Here is a 15,764-nt window from a genome sequence, read left to right as displayed (position 1 = left end):
CAGACTTTGCACTTCACAGTTGGTACTCAGAAATTGGTTTGAATTCAGTTGGCTTTCCCAAATAATGCCTTAGTTGCATTACATTCTGGCTTGAGATGCATGCTTCTCTTGTGGGGTGGTACTGCAGCAGTTGAAAACAGAAGAACTTAGACTGACATAGGAGAGAATTTGTTTCAGTGAGATCACACTGCAAGCCCTGTCCTCCCCCCCAGGAAGAAGGGGAAGCAGGCAGAAAATAGGGTGGGCTTTGACTTCGAACATGCTGATGTGGAAGACCAGCCACTGATCCTAAGCTTTAAGAGCCTGTGTGGCGGTGGCCGAAGTGACTAGGCACTTATGGTTCTGAAGAAAAGAGTAGACTGAAGCAAAAGGGAAGCTGTCTACTTCCATGTTTCTCAACCTGTGGGTTGCAAGAATATATGAAAGGGCCATGAACAAGCTTTAAAAATGGATCGATAAACTTTTAAAAATGGATTCTCCTTTTAAAGATGAAAACGTGGGAAACGGTGGCTTTTTTCCCCTTGAAGACTGGCAGAAATCTAGCCTGCAAGGGGCTGGTTGGGGCCCTCCATGCCCCACACTACGGGGCTGGGAGGCAGCAGGCCAGGAGTGAGGGGTGCTAGGTCAGGACTGGCCATTGATTACAAATGGATCGTGATACGAAACAGGTTGAAAACTGCTGGTCTGCTTCATAGGCTGAACCTTTTAGTTTGAATTCACTGAGGAAGAATTCAAGTCAAAGTATACATTTGGATGAAGGAGTCTTGCTGTGGATGGAGCACAGATACAGAACAGTTCACATATTCACTGACCTTTGGTAACGCCTTTCTCCTTCTCCCCCCAAACACACACTCCCTGGCACCTTTTAAGTCTTCATAATCTCTTAATCTGTCAATACCTAAACTTCCACCATCTGCAAGAAGGAGGTGTCAGCACTTACCTCTAGGAAACAGAAGATGAAAGAAAATTGAGGCACATGGGTATGGGAAAAGGGTCATGCAAGTGCCTAAACTAGAAGCTGTGTCTGAGTGGAGGAAGTCAGTGAAAAGAGTAACTGGTTACCTTGTTCACTCTTTCTGTAAAACATCCTTGTTGCCTTGGACATGAGTAACATGAAGTTTGGCTTGTTACCTTGCTACTGAAGAAGGACAGTGGCATTCATGCCCTGCTCTCAAGCCAGGTCTGTTTAGGAATTCAGTATTCGTCTCAAAATGCCAATGCAGGTTTTCTCTTCTGAAATTTTAAATGAGCAGAATTTAAGCATAGGTTGTAAAAAGGGCCTTTGGATAAAGTAGGTTAAATTTTATTCTGTAATTCAAAGCAAACTCAGTGACTGCCAAATTGTACCTGTAAACCAACTAACTGCTAGCCTCTTTTGTGTTTTTGGGAGAAAGTCTGTATTGGACAGAAGTGCCCCAGCAGTGCACAAAAAGGGATGTCACATTCTTGACATTTTTTTTTAGTTTGGCAAGTGAGTTGCAGAGATGAGATTGTAGCTTATAATGGCAGCATAATATACTCTGCCTGCCACAACAGCTGCCTAACAGTTTGTATGTTGATTTATAAGATTATTTGGGAATTACTTTGAATCCTACGTCAGCTATTTGCTATTTTGTGTTGAGCTGCCTCATATGTAATATATAACAAACATTAAATTTATAAGAATAACGTGTGCTTTCCTGAGTGGGGGAAGTCTGTGAATGCAGTGAAGGAAGAGCGTGCATTTTACTAATGAAATGGATATGTTAAGATGAGATGGCTTATGTGGCTGCTGAGTAGGAAGGACACAGGTTCTGGAAAAATCTGGTTTTGGAAATGTTTTCTACGTGCAGCGCTACTTTTCTAGCCCCCCTTTGTTCAGCAGTGACACTATAGCCAACTAATGGATTCCAACCGGGTTCCCATTCTGTCCTGTGCTGTAAATAAAAGCTTTGACTAGGGGTGGTGCACAGAGAGGAGGGAATATGCAACAGCAGTGCAAACGCCCCATGGAGGGAGTGGAGTATTGGGTGGGAAAAGTTGGTTTTATTTTATTATTATAAACATGCTAGGTGAAATAATTACTCTAGTTGATAGAGGGTTTTCTGAACTGCAGGATGATGCTTTCTTTGTCTGAGGTTTTCAGATATTGGGGGGGGGGGAGGGGCAGAATACTTCATTGCAGCTTCTATGTCACTGATCCAAAACAGCCTTCAGGGGACCTTATTAAACTGATTAAGGAACATTTTTGTCCATTTCAGCATGTATTCTACAAAGAAAACGGGAGGCTGGAAAAAAACACTTGTAGTGTTCTCTGCAAAAAGTGCCAGCAAAAAACATTCCCTCTCACTTGCAACTGGGAAGATAAAGGAACCTAGGCAAACAGACTAGAAATTTCTGAGTATAAAAACTCTTCTCATGTTGGTGACTTTTAAATGAGGTGTCTGTGTACACAGATTGGTTGCAGCAGTTGGCAGCCAGATTGTATTCCTTGCTTCACTTTTCATAGCCAATCCAAGATGGCTTGTGGCAAGTTGGTGTTGCTGGCATACTGCAGCCTTGGCTAAGTTTTAAAAAATAAAGTTTCCTAACATGTGTGAAGCAGGCTATGTCATCATCGTACAAAACGCTTGCCTGTTCTGTTAGCCTTGCCATGAACTGGTGGTGGTAGAACATTTATTTGGTTTCCCCTAGAACCACTGTTACTAATCACAGAAAGCATTAATAATGCTGTAATTATAAATATGGTTAAATATTGAAATAGATTAATGATGGAAGCTGTGGAATCTTTATTCTAGGAAGCTTTTAAGAGTAGGTTAGATGGAAACACTTGACTACAAAGGTTTAAACAGGGATGATCCTACTTAGGGCAGGGGGTTGAACTAGAGCAGTGGGGGTCAATCTTTTTGGCAGAAGTGTCACAAATTAGCCCCATACCCTCCTGGAGTACCACTCTAGTCTCTTTCCTCTGTCTAGTCTGCTGCTCCTCCTGCTCCTCTACTCTGTGTTACCTGCCCAATCTCCTTCCCTGCTTTTTGCTCCCTGCCTGATCTTCTGCTTCCTGTCCTATCTGCTGCTGTACTGCCTGTCTCCTGGACTAGAGGACTGGTAAGGTGACACTGGCCAACCAGCTAACCATAACTCGGTAAACAAGCAAATGAGTCATTCCTTAAAACTGTGTTGTTGTGCATCTTTAGTGTTTGAAAGCGTTTGGGCCCTGACTTGTGGGCAGAGGATCTGTTTTGATCATCAGCTCTCCAAAGGAAGTAGTCTCTCAGCTGTGAGGCTGATTAGGTTGAATAAAGGTAGAGTGAGAGCAGCGGGTGTTCTCAGAGGATTAAAAAGCCCTGCTTTGTTTTTAACACTGACTGTCTGCATTCTGTTTACAGGAATGCCCAAAATGTCATGTGACCATCGAAAAGGATGGCGGCTGCAACCACATGGTCTGTCGGAACCAGAACTGTAAAGCAGAGTTCTGTTGGGTGTGTCTTGGCCCTTGGGAGCCACATGGATCTGCCTGGTAGGTTTAGAACAGTAACCTAATGGCTGGACATGAAAGTGGCATTACAGACCTTTGAGTACATTTTTTGAAAGGCAGTTCTCAAGCGTCAGATGTCTGTTTGTTACAGGTACAACTGTAATCGCTACAATGAGGATGATGCAAAGGCAGCAAGGGATGCACAGGAGGTGAGTCCACAACTTTTGGTGGGGTCTGGAGGAATATCTTGCTCTGGGAAGTGTTTTTGGCTCTCTAAACCCCCATTTTAGAGACACACACCCACTCCTGGAACTCTTGGACACAGAGCAAAATCCAAAAGGCATTTAGCTTGCATCACAACAATGGAATCTTGTTTGGTTGATATATAAAGTCTTTTGAACACTTTAAGATAGGTGCCTTTGTCATTTTTGTTTTCTGTTGATGTTAAATATAGTTGGCTGTTATGGAATGTAATCTCTACAGAGCCATGAATCCGAGACAGTCCTGACTTCTTTGTAAAGTGTTCTGTATAGCAGAATTCTTGAGGTTATGGCCCTGTGTATTGAGGAGGAGCAGACCTTTTGCATGTAAATGTAGTAGAATTCCTGGTGGTTTTTCATAGCAGTTGTCTATAATGGGTCTTTCAAGAGCTTTCCTGGATTGCTTTGTTCTTGGAAAGTAGGCTCAGTGAGTAGAAGTCCTGGATATACATTTAGCTGTGTTTTAAAACTGGTTACTTTGCCTGTATTCACACCAGAGCACTTGTAAACAGGGAGGGGTTGTCTTTTATGCATACTGTGGGTTGCAGAAATCCATTTCATGCGCCTTGGCTAAGCATTCCTGTAGCCAAGCACTTAAATATTTCTTGAAACACATTCTAATACAAATCCATACTTGCATGTACTGAAGTAGAATATAGCCATCACCTTCACATTGAGATATTTATCCTGAGCGCATCCTTAATACTTCAGTTAATCTGCCAACAAAGAAATTACTAAGAATAATGATTATGCATATGACTTGTGCCTATAATAATTATCAATACTTTCTCCCAGGCTGCTCAATATATTAAAACTCTTTCCCATTCCTTAATCAGGGTGTTTACTTAAAAATATATTGGAAGTAACATTTTTAAAACAACATTAAATTGGACAGATAAATCAGCGTTCTAGTATCCTAATAAGGATGTTCATTTCTTCTGTGGTAGGACCCTGAGCCACCTATATAAGTAAACGTAATTTGAATGAAATAGATTGATTTCCATTGCCAAATTGAGGAAGTTTAGTTAAGTAGATGTGTGTTCATAAAAAGAGAATTTTGACTAGCTTAGTAGTCTGTAGACTTTCAAATGAACTGCATAAAAAGTCTGGCTGGACTTGTTTTGCTCCTTAAAATATGAGACTGACAAGGATGATGGACTAAGGAAGGGAAAGATCTGGCTTACCTTGTTCATAACCATTTTCATTGGGGGGGGGCTTGAACTTGGCAGTAGGGGCCATAAAAGGGATTTAAAATTAGGGCACAACTCTTCAGCTATTCAGCAAGAGAATAGAGGGCCTCCTGTCAGGAGTGGAATGGTAGGACACATTTCCCATCTAGATTTATTTTGGCTCTTCAGTGCTGTGTTGCACTCAGTCCTGTGCGTGTGCAGGTAATGAGATTTGAGGTTGGTGTATGTTAGCAGGAGCCTTGTGGTTGTGATTCAGGCATGTATATACTTACTTGCACAGATTATTTTGGAAGTATGATTTAATTCTCAAACGTCATGGATTGGGATCTTGTTTAGCACTAATATCCTTTGGGTGATCTTAAAACTGCAGAGGGTGTGGTTTTGCCTACTCGGAGCTATACAATGACTGGTGTGCTTCTGCAGAGTTGTACAGAGTAGTGCCATATTTGTATTTGAATCTGACCAGCTAAGGAGAGAAGGAACCTGTTCAGAATGGAAACTCCTTTCTGTGGGTCAGATTTGGAACCCTTATGAGACTGCTTGTTTTCTTAGTTATTATCAGCCCCTACTTTGTTTTAACTATTTGTTTTCTTTTATATAATGGGAATTAACACAGCGATCCAGAGCAGCCCTGCAGAGGTACCTGTTCTACTGCAACCGCTATATGAACCACATGCAAAGCCTGCGCTTTGAGCACAAACTCTATGCTCAGGTGAAGCAGAAAATGGAGGAAATGCAGCAGCACAACATGTCATGGATCGAGGTGCAGTTCCTGAAGAAAGCAGTTGACGTCCTCTGCCAGTGTCGTGCCACACTCATGTACACTTACGTCTTTGCCTTCTACCTCAAAAAGAATAATCAGTCCATTATCTTTGAGGTAGGGAAATGTGTGCTTTTGGCTTGCTGGGAGTAAAGATTACATTACTAGGGTGCAATAGGGAAACTTGATCACAGTTAGTAAGAAACTGGAAAGACAGAGCTCTGTTCTTTCTCTTTCTTTCTTGGGTGATAATGAAGTAGTGTAGGGATTGGATTGCATGCAGCATTCCCTCCTGGAGAAAGGAAAGTTGCCTTTACACAACAGATAACTGTCTAACCACTGTCTAATGCCATAACACAGCCATTGCATTTTCAGGCCTACAAAAGTAAATATCAAGTTTAGGGCTTGAGCTAGTTGGTAGTGTTTCTAGACCTTGGATTTAATCTCTTACATCTATCCAATACTTCCTGGTTTTAAGACAATGGTAGTAAAATAGTGTCCCTGGCTGCTACAAAGACTGAAGCAGTTTAGGCCTTTTCTAATTAAAATAGCCTTTCATCATTATTTACATCTGTAGTCAGTCAAAGCCACACAGCATAGCAGACCATTGGTGTGCCCACATTAATGACCAAGCACAGCTCTGAAGGTTTGACAAAGGCCTTGCTCATGTTTAGAGGAGTTAAGTGTACAAGGGACGGAAGGAGAGAGGCACCTGTCTTTCCCACAGGATAAAGCAAATAAGGAAAGAGCTGTTTGTTTCTTTTAGGTGTATTGCAAATCAAGGAAGACTGTAAAATAAAATGTAAATGTTTGCTGGTGACTCTGCTCATCAAATCATGAAATGAATTCTCTGCCTTCTCAGTTCTGATATCTGGAGTTAATGGCTCACTCTGGTGTGTAACGCAGTGCAGAACTTCCCCTCTTACCTTTTTGTTTAGGTCATGATGATGCTAGTAAGTTTGAAGAAGTGTCTCTCTAAAAGAAATTGGCATGTTTTCATCTTCGCAGAATAACCAAGCAGACTTAGAGAATGCTACAGAGGTGCTTTCTGGGTACCTGGAGCGAGATATATCCCAAGATTCTCTGCAAGACATAAAGCAGAAAGTACAAGATAAGTACAGGTATGTTTTTGAAGTAAACACTAACTCAAATACTGCATTCTACCATTACCTTTCTGTCACTTCTGATATGGTAGGTAACAGTCTAGGGGGAAGGCAAATGTAATGGCTTCATTATACATTTTTCAGTCAAATCTCTAGAGAGTTGCTCATTTTGGGCCTCTAGCCAAAGTTCTTGGTCAGCAGCCAACCTGTAACCAGGCAGCTGAGGCCAGAGGTAGAGAGTGAGCACTGATCTTCTCTAGCACATAAAATCAAATAGGCATTAGCAATGCTGGGGTCCTAATCTGGTTTCAGCCTCATGTGCTCTGACCTTTTAGGAAACGAGCCTTAATTAAGGGGATGCAGAGCTTCCCAAGTTGCGAGCATCTGTTCTGTTGAACAACAGTGAGAGAGTTTTGCAGTCCCTGTATAGTATGTCTGTATTAATTACTGTTGCCTTTAGCCTCTCCTGTCGGAATAAGAAAGGAGTAACCAGAGAACAATAGCATCAGGAAGGGGCCATAAATAAGAGCAAAAGAAAAGGGAGGAGGACATTTAATTTTGTTGGCCAACACGTTTGCCTTGAGATGGTCATGTGTTCAGTGGGGGCTTCTTGCCCTGTGCACAAATTAACCCGTCAATAGGATATAGCAAGAAGAGAGATACATTATAAAGAAAATGGAGAGACTAATATAACCCTTCTGTACCAACGGTCACCCCCAGATGCATCTTTTTGGAGCAGTGGGGCTCAGATGGCACAAATTCAATTTCTAGAGCAGTGGTTCCCGCACTGACAGATTGCACATCACCCATTTAAAATAATACAACCTTATGTACCACCAGCAAATTTTTGTCATATAGAATAATTGTAAAAAATCTTCTAATGCGTACCACTGACAGGTTGTCTGTATACCACTGGTGGTACCCATGCCACAGACTGGGAACCACTGTTCTAGAGAAACTCATTTACAGTCTTGTATTTTTCCATATTGTAGATGTAGATGAGTTTACAGGGTTACAAGTTTTAGTTTGAAGGCACCAGGCCTCAATTGCTGCATTTGTTAGGTCTATCAGGGGGGAAAGATACTTGCAAATAAAATGAGCTCTAGTGTTTGGAGCTTTGTCAGGTAAATTAATATGCTAATTATATGCCTAGTGGGACTGCTGCCCACTGTTGTATGTCTGTAATGCTGGGACTATGTTTTGTGAGAATCTGGTTTTGAGGAGCTTGCACCATTTAGATTGAATCAGAGCTGGAATCTCAGCCTAACACCAGAGTTGCTGATTCCATTGACTTTTCAATATTGGATATTCTTTTAGGGGTATTAGCAACTACCCAAAGCAAATTTAAAAATAAACATGGGCTGGAGTGTCTGGAAACACAGCATCCCAAACCTGTCAACTTTTATTTCTGGGGGAAAAATGGGGAGCTTTTTAGGTATGCAGGAGACCCTAATTCACCAATCTGATCATAAACTTCAAATACTTCTTTTGTTGCCTGCTTTTAACATTTAAACTTGATGTTCATCATTTGCTGGCCATATTTTATAAGGCCAGGATGGAACAAAGGACTGAAAAATTGCAAGGGGAACCGCAGGATGTAGAGAATTCTTTAAGAAAACTGCAGTGACTGTCCATTCAACTGATATGTAGCTGTTTTTGGCTTTTCAGCTTGTGATGCTTGTGGCATTTCTGGAAAATGGGATTTAAAAACCCAGCAAAATTAACTGAAGTTTGGAAAGCAATTACTGTGCACGTTCCATTTATCACATGCCTCATGAAATGAATGGGACTGTGTGCTCTTGTATTGCAACAGCTGATACCAATAAGAACTAGAATAGTGCATTTGAATAAATCTGTCAACTGGATCAGATACTGAATGTTAAGTGTTAAAGCTGCAATTTATAGCAAGGCGATTCTGAGTTCAGGCTAACCTAATGTTCTTTTCACTTTTATGTGCTTACATATGGTAATCGTGGCTTGCCCAGTGTTCCAAAATGTCTGCAAGAGATGCGTTTTTTAATTTGCTAATATGTTTGTGGACTTAGTTGAGAAGAACGATTTTGACTTGCTGAGAGAGCTCTCACAGCTGTGAGAGCCTTTCAGTTGACAGTGACAGATAAACGTCTGGAAATTGAACGGCATGCCTCTCTACCCCCAGGGGGAGACTGGCTCTTGAACTTCAGTTTCTCATATTACGTCTGAATAGGTTTGCCTCAGATAACTGCTGCTGGTGGTATTGTGCCTATACTGCCTGGCTGCACCAGTTTGCCACCAACTCAGTAGCATGGCTGTACCTGGCACAGTGGGATGCGCTTAAGGGGTTATAGTTTTGTTCCCATGTGCAAAGAAGAGGTGGGAGAAATTTGGCATAACCAGTGAACAGAGACGGTCACCAAAGATGTGCTAATAAATGTTAAAGGGACCCTGACATTCAGCTTGTTTATAAACTGCACTTAGATCTTTATAAGTCTGTTTCTCCTCTTTCTAGTTGTAATGCATCTGAACTGAATATGGCTTCCTTTGATACAGCTGGTGTTGTTACTTCTAGGTGTGTCCCTGTCTCAGCTCAGTTTAATTGTCCCATCCCTGCCAGGAAAATTATCATGACAGAAACATGTGCAAACAAGCCTACTCAATAACCTCTTTTGAGGCTTGGTCCAGTTAGGCCAGTATCCTACTTTTACAGCCAATTAGTGCTTTCCTTCAGAATGGTAAAGGTGGAAGTCCTGGAGATGAACAAAACTGGGCCCAGTGCAGTTGGATTATTGTTGTTGTAGTTGGTTTTTATTTTGTCATCTTAATGTAGCAACCTTGGGTAGGGTCCCAGGTTGGGATTCAGAAAAACTTGCTTTTGTTCCCAGCTCTGCCATTCAATTTGGACAAATTGCAATCTTTGTTTGCCCAATTTTGTTTGTGACATGGGGATAATACTTACCCACCTTTGCAGAGAGGTTTGAGATGATTGGGTAAGAAGTGCTTTTAAGTGTGTGCATTTGGTGCACACCTTGACAGAGTGACCTTGGGGAACTCCCAAGTCTTAATTATAGCAAACTGTAAATTCCCTGCGAGTCCATAGGTCACACCTGACACCACTGTTTTCAACTCGGGTGTAACATAGGCCTGCATTCCAAGGCAGGTCACTTGTACAGTCACTAGTGGATATAGTGTACTCTTTCTAACCTGTGTCTCCTATGTACTCTCCCCCTTTGCTACAGATATTGCGAGAGCCGACGAAGGGTTTTGTTGCAGCATGTGCATGAAGGCTATGAGAAAGACCTGTGGGAGTACATTGAGGACTGAGACGGGCCTGCATAAAATGAACTCTGAAAACTTTACCATCTAGAGTGCTCATGAAATTAAAACAAAACACACACAAAAGAGGCACTATGCCTATTACACCGCTGGGTCTGTAGTACCGGGATTCTGTTTTGTTAACAGAAAATTTAAGTAAATTATATTGTAATAAAAAAGGTAGATAAACCATTGTACAACAGTATTCTAGGCGGCCAATAAGAGTGTGACAGACGCACTAAAAAAAAAAACCCTCCAACTTTAACTTGTAACGTAGCTTCATTCTCCATGCCGATTCCTTTTTCTTTTCTTTCTATCTTTTCCTGTGTGTAGTACAGATGAAATTTAAACCAGTTTCTTGACACCGCTTTTCATGTCCAAACCAGCCATTTTGATGTACCTTTGGTAAGGGGGAAGGGGTTTCTCCCCTCCCATCCCTCCTCCTCTCATGCACCCAAGTACATGAATGAATGTTGATTGGCTCTTGTAAAGACCGTTCTTGGGGAGGGGAGGAGGGGGGTACACAGCAAGGAAAAAAAAACCTTTGTATATGAATTTTAAAACAGAGGACAACACAGTATTTTTCAAAATTGTATATAGCGCATATGCATGGACAAAGAGCAAGCGTGGCACGTGTTTGCATAATGTTTAATTACAAAAAAATATTTATTCTTTAAAAATCTTCAAGATTATGTCTATTTGCTGTGCATTTTCTTTCAGTTTGATTTTTTTTCCTTCCCTGGGGCAGGGGTGGGGGGGAGCGTGTGCTGGCGTTAGTGACTGTTGAAGGTTTTTATCTGAGAAGTTGGGTTTCTCCTCTTCGTGCAGCTCTTTTTTGTCCTTGGCCTTCATGGTTTATATGTTTCCATTGCTGGCAACAGAACCATCCCCTCCCTTCCAGCTTCTCACAAACTGATTTAACCTGGTGTGTTTCATTAGAGATGAATTTACCTCGTGATTCAGAATGCTTTGCCTTTTTTCTTTTTAGCCCAGAACGACACCACTTTAACTGCCCAAATCAAACCTAGCTGTTCCCATGCACCTAGGACATGCGCTCTGCTCCTAGCTTGAAGGTCAAACCTATAGGAAGTGTATGTTTAGGAATTTTTAATGATGGAAAGGAAGTGTGGGGGGGGAAGGGGTGTTTTTACAGGACTTGTCAAAGAGCATCTAAAGATTTCAACTGTGTGGATCTCCTCTCCCTTCCAGTTGCAGCTGTCAGATGGAACGTTCCTTGCTGTTTTCACTTGCATTATAACAAATCGTGACATTGAAAAGGAAAATGGTGGAATTGTCCTTGTGTTTGTATTGGGTTCAATTACTGGGCAAACTGTCCTGGCAGATATTTAACACTCCATCTAGTACAGTAGAAATTGAAATCAGTGAGCTATTTTTCAGTGAAAAGGGGAAAGAACTAATGAATTTTAGCTATTGAATCCATTTTTATGATTTCTGTAACAAGAGCTATGTTAAAGTAATTAATTGGTGGTGGTTTTATTAAATTTCTCCTGTATAGGACTTCCTTCTGTGGTATTTTTCACCAGGCTAGTGTTCTAAGAACATTCCTGATTAACCTGAACTGAGGTTCAAGGGGAGAAAATAGAGGGGTGAATAATGGAGGCAGGTTAATATGATCCTTAATATGAAACACCAGCCTCACCTAAAATCTTCTTGGTCACTTGAGCCTCTTCCATTTGGAGCTACTGTCAGTAAATGCTGTGTGCCTCCACACCTTTTACACACCTTTATTTCCCCCAAAAGGTTTTGTTTGTGTCAAACCCTCTTACCATAACGTTGGAGCAGAATGAATGCGCCCACCCTCATAATTTGTATTCTGTGCACTTTTCTTTATGAGGCTGTTCCTGGGTGGGGAGAAAGTAATGAGGGTTCACATGTATATAGTGAAGGGCTCTGCTCTGATTTAATGTGGACAAGCCACAACTTAGACATTACCCAAACCTTGAAACTGTCCGGCCTCCCTGTACTTTTCCCTGCTGTATATTAGCAGCTCTATGCCACCCAGGCTTCACTGATTGGCTCTTGGAAAGCTTCACACCCAAAATGTGTATTTCCAGTTCAAAATTTAAATAAAAATGCTTTCTAAGATAGCGTCTCCACCTGGAGCTGATTTCAGGGGAATGACTGGCAGGGCTGGGTGCATGGATGAACAGGGGTGGATGTGGGTTACTGAAACAAAATATTCCACCTAAATTTCCAGCAGTAAGGTTTTTGTCTTATTTTTGCTGACTGTTCTGGGAGCTGAGAGTCCAAGCACATCCTTGTAGATCCAGTTGTGACCGGGAACCTGTCTGGTGTTCTTTCCTGGATCTTGATGACTGTACATGGGACTCATTTAAATACTGACTAACATCACTGTCTGCTGCTAATAGTTCTGCTGGGCAGTCTGTCATTTTCCTTTTAGTCCAACTTTTGAGTTCTCTTACAAGAATTCTCTCTGTTTATGTTCCTTCTACAAAGGCCCCCCCCCCCCCTTTTTTTTAAGAGCAAATTTTGGCAAATAAGATGCACTGACTGTCTGCCTGACTTCAGCTGTGCAAAGTAACAGCTAGACCTATGAATAGCAAGATGAAGCCAGTGAAGGGGTGTCTGCCTTTTATTGCTAGGCTATAACAGCTCATCCTCAGACTCCCCCTGTCAACCTGCTGCCCTGTTTTGTTTCTGTGCTTTACAGATCTGTAACTAGCTCTTATGTTTGAAACCCTTAACTCTAGTCTGTTCTATCACAACCGCAGCTTGACATCATAGTTGTCTGGAGACGAAAATAAAGACCCATTGTTTTAACGGAGGGCTTGGGCTCCTGTGCCTGAGGGGGAGGATGAGACAGAGGGAGGGGAGGCAGGATGCGGAGGTTCGTTCCTTGACCTAGTTCTCCAGGGAGAGACTACCGCATGCTGTGGGAAATCCGTGTTCAAAGGCAATTGCGTTGCAAGTGCGGGCCTGGGCTGTGCGGAGGTGGCCCGGGGAGGGGGAGCATTCCTGAGCCTAATAAACTTTTATTTTGTTACTTCACTAGCTGAGGTGTGTGTGTGTTTGTAGTGGATCCCTCTGGCACCTGCCATGAGAAGGGGAGTGCTTGGTGTTGCCAGGTCTCAAATATGAAATGATCATAGTGGAAGCTCAAAATTATATTTACTGAGGTGTAGGTTGTAGCTGTGTTGGTCTAAGGACATAGGCAGACAAGGTTCTCCGAGTGAATCCGGTATCTTTTATTAGGCTAACTTAAATAGTTGGAAAGCAATTTTTAGGCAAGCTTTCGGGTTCAAAAACCCTTTGTCAGGCTAAGGAAGTGTCAGCAGTTGGTGTGTGCTGTTCCTGGATGGGATGAAAAGCAAAGACGCCACTTCATTTCATTTAATCCAGGAAAAGCCCACACCAACTGCTGACGCTTCCTTAGCCTGACAAAGGGTTTTTGAACCCGAAAGCTTGCTTAAAAATTGTTTTCCAACTATTTAAGTTGGTCTAATAAAAGATACTGGATTCACTCAGAGAACCTTGTCTCATTGGCTGAAAAACACATACAGTGAAGAAAGTATGCAGATAAGTCTTTCTTACTTATATTGCTCACTGTAACTGGCCCAGTGAGTGAATGAGAACTGGGTCATCAAAGTTGAAGCATTTTTTATTTTATTCTGAGGCTTCTTGTGGGCTAAGATTAAGTGTAGGGAGTGTCTGAAGTTCTTCTCAGCCTCTTGGAGGCTCAGATCAAGCATGGTGGCATCTTGGCCTGGCAGGGGAAATACCATGTATGTGTGTGTATAAGAAGGCAGTTTTCCTGAATCACACTGCAGGATACCTGCTCTTCTGGCATGGTTCAGTACCTGCTGAGGTGCAGCAGCTTTAAGCCCAGTTTATGGAAATGGGAGTCTCCTCCCTTGCTTGCTGAGGGTTTATGGCAAAGGACAGGCAAAACTTCAGGCATCCAAACCCCAAACCTCCAGGCTTGAGCCTGCATGTCAGATGCCCATCAAAGGTTTTGGAAACATCTGAAGCCCCAGCTGCAGGTGCAGGATGTTTGCCAGGTGTGGGGCCACTTGCGGTGCTGGAGTCTTGGATTTGGAAATAGTTAATGGCTAATTTGGACTGGGATACAAATTAAAAATAAAAATCTGAAGTTCTGGACTCAATAGTCTTGAATGGATGCTGCTGCCTGTAGTTTCTGGGGGCATCCAAATCCTGAGACCTCCAGGCTTGGGCCTATCACTGGAGGTGGGAGGGTCTGAAATCCCAGGGCGAGAGGTCTGGGCCGGAGGATGCTGGCCCGGCGTAGCCCCCTTCCCCCCCCGCCGAAGGAGAGGGCTCTGCCTGGTCCGGGGATGCGGTTTGGGACTGACTGGGCTACTTTGACCTGGACCGTGAAACATATACATGTTAAAAATATATTTCTATTTCGAGGTAAGCAGTGGTCAGGAAGTGCTGACAGCAGCCCTGAGAGTCAGTTGAGCCTTCCTGAGGGATTACGGTCTAATAAAAGAGATCACAACCTCTCCCGCAGCACCTGCCGGAGCCTGCAGCCGGGCTCTGCACGGGATCTGCCAGTGACCCGCCTGCCTCCGACACGCCTGAACATTTTTTGCTACTGCTTGTACAAGGGTGAAAAGTCCCGTACACCCACCTCCCTGCCGCGCGCCTGGCACCCCCGCCCCCCGCGGGCTCAGCACGGGCCCGGAGTGGCCCTGCCCCAAGCGGGCGGCGCGGCGACGGGAGCGACCCCGCGGCACCTGGAGAGCGAGGGGGACCTTCCCGGCAGCCCCCGCGCGGCCCGCTCCCGCCCCCGTAGAGCTCTTCCGGGTCAGCCGGTCACCCTGGCAACGGACAACTTCCGCCTCCGACCGGGCCGCGATGGCGGGGCCGGGCGCCCAGCTGGTGAGGCGGCACGTGCATCACCCGCACCCTCCCCTGCCCCGCCCCGCCCCGCGCTGGGGGGCTGGCGGGGCCCACAGCCTCCCGCACCCAGCCCGCCGGCTGCGGGGCCCGGCTCGCCAGGGCGGCCCGGAGGCCGAAGCCGCCTCGGGTCGCAGCCGCCTCGGGCTCCTCTGCGCTGGGGGCCCACGTCGCCCTGGGGGAGGGTTTGCTCCGCGCGGGGCTCGGCCCTGCGCCCTGTGCCCTGCTCGGGCTCGCGTTGCCAGGTCTTACATATGACATACTCGTATTGGCAGCTCAGATCTGTCGGCTGAAAAACTACCGTCATCTGAAAGAAATGCGCAAATAAGTATGCGAGCGAGCCGGCTTATTTGCTTTCTATCGCTCGCTGTCCGTCGCCAGGGAGCGAGCGAGTGAGAGAGACCTGCGTCGGCAAAGTCGAAGCATTTCTTTGCTTTTAGGCCGTTAGTCGTAAGGATGTGCTGACTGCAAACCTGCTTGTGGGCGAAGGTGGAGCGTAGAGAGTCTCTGCAGGGTCCGAATTATGGGGCAGCTCGGGGGGCTGAGCCCCATAAGAGATGAGAGCCCCCGTAAGACTTGAAAACCATACCGGGGAGGTCTCTTGAGTGGATTTGTTAATCAATGAACTGGTTTAACTTAGTTAAACCCTTCTCAAGAGTCAAAGTGTCATTCAAACCAGCCTTTGAAAGCTCAGGGCAAGCATGGTGGCTTCTTAGCCTGGCAGGGGAAATACCATGTGTCTGTGTCCAAGAAGGTGGTTGTCCTGAACCGCCTCGCAGGAGACCTGCTCTTCCGACGTGG

The 15,764-nt window shown here is 44.1% G+C and overlaps 2 protein-coding genes across 4 annotated transcripts in view; both read left to right on the top strand.

Moving 5' to 3' along the window:
* Positions 1–12,167, top strand: part of ARIH1 (ariadne RBR E3 ubiquitin protein ligase 1) — an 87,402-nt gene extending 75,235 nt beyond the window's left edge. Inside the window, exons 10-14 of the mRNA XM_014604473.3 lie at positions 3,369–3,499; positions 3,609–3,666; positions 5,524–5,784; positions 6,676–6,788; positions 9,986–12,167. Coding sequence (XP_014459959.2) covers positions 3,369–3,499; positions 3,609–3,666; positions 5,524–5,784; positions 6,676–6,788; positions 9,986–10,070 — 648 coding nt within the window. The 3' untranslated portion in view covers positions 10,071–12,167. The remainder of the gene's footprint in view (positions 1–3,368; positions 3,500–3,608; positions 3,667–5,523; positions 5,785–6,675; positions 6,789–9,985) is intronic.
* Positions 12,168–14,865: 2,698 nt separating this feature from the next.
* The window catches only part of BBS4 (Bardet-Biedl syndrome 4), an 80,110-nt gene continuing 79,211 nt past the window's right edge, over positions 14,866–15,764 (top strand). For 2 of the 3 annotated variants that reach the window (XM_019499343.2, XM_019499340.2), the window contains exon 1: positions 14,866–14,945. In XM_019499343.2, the coding sequence (XP_019354888.1) occupies positions 14,922–14,945 (24 nt within the window). In that variant the 5' untranslated portion in view covers positions 14,866–14,921. The remainder of the gene's footprint in view (positions 14,946–15,764) is intronic. The other variant, XM_019499344.2, reaches the window with a different exon arrangement.

This window comes from Alligator mississippiensis, chromosome 11, assembly GCF_030867095.1.
Source record: "Alligator mississippiensis isolate rAllMis1 chromosome 11, rAllMis1, whole genome shotgun sequence".
Classification (NCBI taxonomy): Eukaryota; Metazoa; Chordata; order Crocodylia; family Alligatoridae; genus Alligator; species Alligator mississippiensis.
Note: the sequence above shows the minus strand (reverse complement) of the source record. Positions and strands in the feature narration are given on the sequence as shown.